This window comes from Cornus florida, unplaced genomic scaffold, assembly GCF_030987335.1.
Source record: "Cornus florida cultivar Cherokee Brave unplaced genomic scaffold, ASM3098733v1 CherokeeBrave_3.0.0_Hap2_Chr08, whole genome shotgun sequence".
NCBI lineage: Eukaryota > Viridiplantae > Streptophyta > Magnoliopsida > Cornales > Cornaceae > Cornus > Cornus florida.
In genome coordinates this window covers 36,593,414-36,602,296 of record NW_026775578.1, presented here as the reverse complement: position 1 = coordinate 36,602,296, position 8,883 = coordinate 36,593,414, and the positions used below count along the sequence as shown (strand labels likewise).

Genomic DNA, 8,883 nt, shown 5'->3' with positions numbered 1-8,883 from the left:
TTTAAGATCCCCATATTACTCAATTTATATATTGAACTACTATTACGGACGTCATCTTGAATAAATCTTGGTACGCAACATTTTCAAATTGACCAATAGTATCTAGTCATAGAGATGAAATTGTGGACAAATGGTTTAGAATTGAAAGGATTGAGAATTAATTGAACCAAAACTCAGTGTATGGAGTGTAAATTTGATAAAGATTCGGACATTGATAGTATAATGATAAAACTTCAGAATCAATAGTTAACTCAAAACAACTACTTTCGTAATGGATCTATGATACAAATGAAGGAAAAATAGACGGTGATATAACAAGAAGAATTGAAACAAGATAAACAAAATGAAAACAAGCTATTGAGATATTATGTGATAAAAGAATGAAATTGTAGCACTTGCGCTAAAATAGGCTAAAAGGATTGGACCAACTATGCAATATGTGACCGATATATTAAAATGGTGAGTATCAAGGCTTTTTGAAGATAGTTGAAGTCTCTCCCACGTGCAACAGAAGCCTAATGGCAGCACTATCTCCGAAATTCAACTAAGCCCAAATATCAAATTTGTATGTTGTTCATGAATGTTGCACTTCTTTCATCAACCTGTGTATTTATCTCCATCTGATCAACTAAAAATATGAAACTGACACACTCAAAGTCAATAGTTTGAAAATACTTTTTCAAATCTTACTCTCTCTTACTTTGTTTTTGAGAGTGTGTGTTGTAAGCTTTATATGCCATACTATTTATACTAGCATATATAGAAGAAATAATTAAATAAAGTAATTAATATACTTTAAACTTAACTCATAAATAAGATATTAATATAGTTGATTAATTGCATCAGTGAACATTCTTCGAGTTAGAGTTTGTAAAATACTTTGTCTACGTAAATATATAGTAAAGCCAAGACTTCATAAATATAGAATTACTAAAAATTAATTTGAAATAACTCCAACAATATAGAGTCGAGTGTTGGGCCCTAAAAAAGAAAAAAGAACAACTTCTTAAATGAATGGAATGACTAGAATAGACAAGGTCACTTAAGAAAAAAAAAATTAAATACCGTACCCATTAGTGATAAAAGTAGAGAAAGTCTTACATCGAAGACCTAGCGGCGGTGCAGCAAAAAATAATATGGGATAAGATCATTAACAATGATTTTTAAAAGTTTAAATATAATAGGTAATATGACAAGTAATAGATTAGATTGAAGAGATAATTTATTTGGCCAATTTCATTCATATTTGAAAAATACCTTCTTTAAATAAATCATAATTTAATACAAGGATAAATTTGCGGAAAACATAATAATCAAGCTGAATGCAATATACATGACTAATCATAATTGAATTGCTATATTTCAGCATGGTTTGACCATATACAAGTGACTCTGAATTGTAGACTGTAAATTCTGTACGTTGAGCTTCCATCTTCTGTCTGTTCACTCCTATGGATGTCCATTATAGGATCATGATCTCTTCAGTGGCTGTAGTGTTCCTTATTTTATTTCCTTTGTATTCTGTTGGCCTTGCTAGGCCTTGAACATCAATTCAAAATTAATAATAAAATAACAAAAATAATTATAATACTCCAGACATAATTATCTAATCCTATGAATTAAAGAGCACTTGCATTCTTCCACACGTTATGTCAACATTCAGAAGCAAATTCAGTAAATTGCAAGCTAACAAAGAAAGAACATGAAAAGCCACTACTTGTACTTTGAAACCCACTCATGTACAATGTTTCATCTTTTATAGAAAAATCACCTAATCACTGTTGCTAGAGACGATCAACCACACAGCTCCAAATATTACTTGTACAAGCTAGAACAGAGTAACTTGAGAAAATAAAAAATTATTATTATAACACTCCAGACATAATTATTGAAGCATGAAAGATAAACATTACATTTTTTAAAATTATTCAGTTCCATAATTTAACACACACATCTTATAACATAGTTTTACCTTACGCATTTTAATTAGGATAATTTAACATAAATCCCATACACCAAATTCATAGGACAATCATCCTAGCATGTGGGGTTCCATTTGTCATGCACCTTCATTGGGTATTTCATCAGATGGCATTTCCAAACTCAAAATCTTCATGTCTTGTGAAATAGATGTTCTGTAAGTTACGAAAAAACAAGAAGTCAGATGCTAAGAGAACAGGATTATATATATATATATATATATATATATATATATATATATATATTTTCAGAAGGTGAGAACAGGATTATATTTGTTCAACATGCCACGTTGTGTGAAACAAATTTGGAGAGTATGGAGCAATTAAGTTAAATATTTGGGCACATACGTTTATGCCATATGGAATAGTGCGCAATCATTTTTATGACTTAAGGTGCTAATGTTTCAAATCCAAGTGTTCCCTTCTCGTTCCGTTATACAACGTTCTCCGAGTGCGATCTGATGGTGGCAAAAAATGGTATTGTTTTCCACATCTAGTTCACTTTCTTATATGTTAACATTTACAATAGAAATTCTTTTGGGATGGGCATGATCAATGATATGAATTTCTTCTTTAGACTTCAAACTAGAAAAATGATACTAGATTTTCATCTTACAACCAAAATGTGACATCCCACATCGCTTGAGGGGGAGAAGTTACTGACACGCGTGTGGATGCCCCCTAACTGTGCAGATGCGATTTACTAAATAACTTGTTAAACCTTACGGAAATTCTCCCATAAATAATGAGGGTATATTGGTAAAAAATATAAAAACTCTCTGAAGACTCGAGAAATTTTCTCTTCTATTCTTGGAAAGTATTTCTTACAGTCCAAACAACTCTGCCTCTTCTACGCTTCTCTCCTTCTATTTATAGTAGTTTACACTCTAACCTAAGCTATTTGCTTGGCTTCCAGATTCTCGATGGGCCTGACTCCTCTTTTTTGGCTTCGTTGCTTGAGGATGCGTTTCCTTTTGGGATACGATTCGGCCGAGTTTGATCCAATTTAGACCTGTTGGGCTAAATGGCTCACTGGGTTTTTGGTCCTTTCATATGCCCCCTAATTTCGCTCTATTATTTAGGGCGAAATTAATGAGCAATGATGATGGTGAAACTGGCGGTTGAATCCTTCAAGGTTAGTTTTATACTTTTCTTCTTTTTCCACCAAAGCTTTCTCTCTCTCTCTCTTTTTTGGCGCCTCCCAGTCTTTGCTTTTTCTTCTCCCCGTTGTGGTGTGTGTGTGTGTGTGTTTTTTTTTAAAACATGGAGCTCGACGCTCTTCGCGTACGTTGCAATATTCCCGGCGATGTTACCACTCAGCTATACTAATACGAGGAGAGTGCTAGTGCTGGAAGGGGCCTTGCCGACAGTGATATCTTATTCACCACGTCCCAGCTGTGTGTACTTAGGTTTCCTCTCCACCCAATGTTTCATGCCATTCTCATGAAATTAGGACTTGCTACACTGCAAGTAAACCCCAATTTTTATAGGATAGTGTCCACTTTGATCCTTCTGAACCAAGCCAGGGGATTACAGTTAGGTGTGTTTGATCTTCTCTTCAACTATATGGTCGTTGTGGGTCACTATGGACAAACCACACTCTTTCCGCCCGCCGGTTGACATTTGTCATCTCCACCCTCTCATCCTCCATTGGCAGTCGAGGGGGTGGTGGTGCTTCCCTTTGCTCCATCCTGCATCTGAGCTCAGCGTTCTCTCATCGTAGAGTTTCGATGATTTGCATCAACTCATCATGCATGATTTCCTCGTTCTCATCCTGCTGATGGGAGCTTCTTTCCCCAATCATGGTTCCCGATCGAAGCTGAGTCATAGTTCAACGTGGAAACCGATGGATCTTCCTTTCGATTTCCCACAGATGACGCCAGATGAAGATGCAAGAAATCTTCTCTTCTATTCTTGGAAAGTTTTTCTTACACTCCAAACAACTCTGCCTCTTCTACGCTTCTCTCCTTCTATTTATAGTAGTTCACATTCTATCTTAAGCTATTTGCTTGGCTTCCATATTGGGCCTCGATGGGCCTGACTCCTCTTTTTGGGCTTTGTTGCTTAAGGATCCATTTCCTTCTAGGATACAATTGGGCCGAGTTTGGTCCAATTTACACCTGTTGGGCTAAAATGGCCCACTAGGTTTTTGGTCCTTTCACTCTCCTTCCTTTCCTAACATCCCCAGCCATCCTTTCCATTTAACCAAACAAAAAGTGAGGAAGTCACCTTCCCTTCCTTAGGGATGCCTCATCCATCTCTCATCACTCAAACTTGCGCAAGATCTCCCCAAATCCTTCCAGTCGTTGATCCATCAACAAATCTGCACCTCACACAGTTTGCTTCTTCACGAATTTCTAATCTCATTCCTAGTCACGTCCCTTTTTTGTGTGCTTAAACTTTAGAGTTGTTGAAGAGCTTGAACCACAGCTATAAATGATTCAACAACCAATTGATACACTCACAATCCTAGATGTATAATGAATGTGCAAAAATACAAATTCAAACAATAAAAAATTACTATAATGCACAAGCAATCAGTATGGAATTTTTCACAGGAGAAAAGAAATCAAATATGGAATGCCTGAATGCTCCAATATTGTGTGCTTATATTTTTTGAACTTTAAGGGTCTTTACATAGAGCATGGAGTCTGAAAAACACTAGGGTTTTGAGTAATTCAATTCAAATAGGAACCTCAGAATTAGCATACTCGGTCATTGATAGACACCAGCAGGCCAGTATTATTCGATGGACCTCAATCGATTGAAGTCTCCTGTCCATTTAGGAAGAGGGCTCTGATTTTTATAACTTTCCAAAACCACTTTAATGTATATCAAAAAGGATTTAGATGAATCAAACATGAAAAACATGAAACCCTTATTGGTGAATCCATAAACCTTAGTTGGTGAGTGTCAAAATACAAGTTGGAATTGATGTATGTGAAATTCCAGATCTATGCTTGGACAAGGTACCATAACCAACATAAAAACTAGACACTCAAATAAACAAAAAAATATAGACTCCAAGTTTTGATCTCAAACTTGCCAACCTAAGTCTAATAACCTCACAAACATTTTCCAAAATCTTTGGACTTGTCACACCATAAATTACACACTTGAGATATCAAAGAGTCGCAATCTAGCCCACAGTCACCAGTAAAAGACCAATACAAAAATATGCTTATGTAATAAGGCTCCACTAATGCCTCATTATCCTACTGAAGAGATTTAGTGAAAACAGAAATATAGGAATCACAAGGGCTTCCAGATATGTTATCTAAAGAAACAAGTAGAATGCAAGTAAATGGAGCCAACTGAAAAGTTGTTCTAAAAATTAAAAGTTCAAATAAAGATTCTGAGAAAGGGAACAAGAGGTGTACTACATGTTGTATGTTGAAATCTTTTTGTGCTCCAACTTTAATGTTTTTCTTTTGTTATTCAAAAGCATTATATGTTTACTAATAAGAACGTACCTATCATAATTATGAGGACTAGTGAGTTTTGCTTTTATTTCTCATTCAAAAGCATTTCAGGATTTTCTTGCTTATCATGGTGAGTTGTGCCTCTTCTTGGTATGGTTTCTGTCTTCAAACACTATTCTCCATTTAGTTTCTTATTGAATATGTATATATAAAGATGATGTTGATGATGGAGAAGAAGAAGAATATGCAGAAGAAATAAATTTTTTTTTTTTTTCTATAGGCATTATATAGCTGAGAAAATTTTAAAAGATAATCCTTGTAATAAGAATCTAAGAAAGTCCTTTAGGAGAAGAAAGTGAAAAACACAAATAAAAATGAAAGTCATATCATCGAACATAAGATCAAATCAAAGATGGCAGTAGAAGGGATTAATTTATAATAAAAGCAAGGAAATCCAAGCTACTTACAGCTGAGTTGATCTATACTGGATCTTGCCCAAATGGTTTAGGGAGACCAGGAGACGAAAACAAGTAAAGCCTGGATAATATCGCCCTTCTACTATTACGCCATCCCTTGGTTTGTACACCTCTTCTAACCTTTGCCTTTTGAGATCATAACTCAGGATCCTAAGCGGAATGCTCAAGAAGATAACATCAGAAGTCGGATGAAAAGCAAAGGGCTGAAACCACAAAAACCGAGAACGAGAAAGCCCTTTAGAAAGCACCAAATCATTTATTAAACTAGCCATGTTGATCCTATACTTCAAAGCCCATTCCATGGCCTTACAGTCTCTTTCAAGTGACCAAATGAACAACGTGGTGGGGGTTTTCTTCGCATAACATAGCCGGCCCATCAACACCCCAATACATCCAATTAGATTTCGATTTTCACTTTCTGTCAATGGGAGCTCAACAGCATGAACACCGACTTCATTGAGATCAAACCTCAAAAGGTGCTTAGACAAAGATAACTGGTACAGTGCACCGAGAAAGTAAACAGCATGCCTTATCCAGGAGCGCCCATTAATGCAGGAATCAATTTGTACCCGGTGTCTAACCCATTGTTCAGTATTAGAACAGTATATGTCCAACACAAGTTTATTTTCCATTTTGCATCTTGCAATGCGTACAACTCTGTAGCAAAGGGACTCGGATGGGTTAAAAGCCAATGCTGCATAGCAATGATGCTGCTGATGGCAGCGAGCTTTGGGAATCGGCACATATTGCTTCATCACAGGGTTGCACACATAGTACCGGAAATCAAAGGAATTGAAGAACAAAAATAAGCCATTGCAACTATCAAGAAAGTCATTTGCATTAGTCTTTTGGAACGACAAGTTAGCCAAAAATTCAGAATCAACAAATCCTCCTCCACCACCACCATCAATGCCACTGTTGTCTTCTACAGAAACATAATCAATAAGCTCTTCGTTGTCAAAGCGCCCCAAATGCTTTAAAAATGCATCCCATACTGGGCGCCTGGCGTGTGTGGTTATAAGGGGCATATGAGGTGGGAGAGCATAAGTACGGAAGAAAAGGCCACAGAGAGGAAGAGACACTCTGGGCAAGCAAAACACAGAGATCAGATAATCCCATGATTTGCATACACATTTGAACCTAGTCAGAGGCTTTTCCGGCAATCGACACAGTATCTCAACCAGCACATCATCGGGAAAGAAGTCCATTATTATTCGAATAAGGAACAAAAAGGCGATTCTTTTTTATTCCAATTGAGACAATGAAGTATCATCACATACGCACATATATATATATATACACACACACACATTTAGAGCCTCAGTTGTACTGTACCTTAAATATTTTTTCGAAAGATTGTACCTTTACGATTCCATCGACTCTTCTACCTTCGAATCTGAAGATCATTCAAAACTGTCTTCAATTGGAGTCCTTGCATGAATTAGGGTTTCGAACCTTTAGAGGAGGGACTTCAGTGGAAATAAGACGGACAGTTTCGGCTAGATTGCTCAGTGTTCTTTCATTGATTATACGCGTAGATATATATATTATATGGAAAATGATATTTACGCCGATGGGTTTGGCCGATTTCCTAGGCAGAATCCTAGGTGGCGTCTAGCTGGCAAAAAGAATGCGCGTGTAGCCAAACACCCTTCATCTTCTTCACAATTTCAGTCACCAAACTGCGGCTCACCTACGACTAGGACACGGCAGCCTCTGCAACTCTCTCTCGGCAATAGAGAAGAACCAGTCGATGGCAAAGGACCAAGCAATCAGCCCCAAACGAAGACACAGATCACAAAAACAGTTACAAACGGCAAGTACACAACCGACGACAACTGGCGACAGCAGCAGAGGGGTCGTCGATGGGATAAACAGCACTATTAGTCTCTGCAGACTTCTCGGAGACCGGAAATTGAAAGTCGTCGGTGAAAAAAAACTGGCAATTGACTCAGTTCCTCTCGGCGCAAACAACTTTGTTCCGAGAGAGAGATTGTTGAGGCGATCCGAATGACAACAAAGATGAGAACAATGGAGAACCGAGGCCACTAAACAGCGAAGCCCCAAACAAAAAACAACCAACAAGTGATGGCTCCGTCGGCGGCAAACAGCGATAGCGCGATCTCTGCGATCTGAAATATCAAGATCGGAAAAGAAAAAAAAAATCTGATGACAGTTTAACACAACAAAATCTCTGCACCTCTTTAAGCAAATCAAGCCCACAAGTTAGTCCAGTTGCTTACGTGGACTGCTACGTTTATACTGTCAAACCAATCCGCCGAAACTGTCGGCCTATCTCTCACTACCTATATCATATTATATATACATATAATATAGAGTAATGATATGTAAGATCTATTTGTAGCGGAAGAATCTATCCTAGGATTTTTATTGTAAATGGGTCAGTTCAAGTGTCGGTCAGTTCAACGATAGTTATGTTTTACTGCTGGGCCCTTGGCCCAAATCGATAGATATCGATATATAGCGTGGACCTTTAAGTCCCAATGCAATAGCTGCATCATTGTTGTAGCGTTCCTATTTTCTAAATATACATAGGATACACGGTCAGCTGCATTGAACATTTGAACTACCCTTTGTTTTTTTTAATCGGTGTTTTGCATTAATTTTTTTTAAAAAAAATCAAAAAACGGGTGATTTTGCGGACTAAAGTTAATTAAAAGAGAGCTATTTAGACATTGAGTATTTTTTTTTTTTTTTTGAGACAAAAGTTCTTTTATTTACCTATCATATATATATAGATATTATCATCATAATATTATATATAATATGTAGTATAATGTAATGGTATATATTATATGCACCATTAAATATTATTTATACTATATTTGCAGTCTATCCTGCCTTCAGACCTATATAAAATTGGGTTTTCCTTCATATTTGTCTGCTAATTTATTTTATTTATTATTATATTTTATTTATTTATTTATTTATTATTATTATTATTATTATTATTATTATTTTGAGAATTATATTGTGAATTCATTT

The 8,883-nt window shown here is 36.3% G+C and overlaps 1 protein-coding gene across 1 annotated transcript; it reads right to left on the bottom strand.

Annotated features, from left to right (window-relative positions):
• Positions 1 to 1,843: 1,843 nt before the first annotated feature.
• On the bottom strand, positions 1,844 to 8,159 carry LOC132271305 (F-box protein At5g07610-like). The gene is made up of 2 exons (XM_059772645.1): positions 5,869 to 8,159; positions 1,844 to 2,135 (listed from the first exon to the last, which is right to left on the bottom strand). The coding sequence occupies exons 1-2, from the start codon at positions 7,083 to 7,085 to the stop codon at positions 2,060 to 2,062; spliced, it is 1,293 nt and encodes a 430-aa protein (XP_059628628.1). The 5' UTR covers positions 7,086 to 8,159; the 3' UTR covers positions 1,844 to 2,059.
• Between the last annotated feature and the right edge of the window lie 724 nt (positions 8,160 to 8,883).

What these genes read in the sequence shown, in the direction of transcription:
- LOC132271305 (XM_059772645.1), bottom strand. Translation starts at nt 7,085, where the DNA reads ATGGACTTCTTTCCCGATGATGTGCTGGTTGAGATACTGTGTCGATTG. An exon ending in CAGTATAGATCAACTCAGCT is followed by an intron (nt 2,136 to 5,868) that starts GTAAGTAGCTTG and finishes CGTAACTTACAG; the next exon opens with AACATCTATTTCACAAGACA.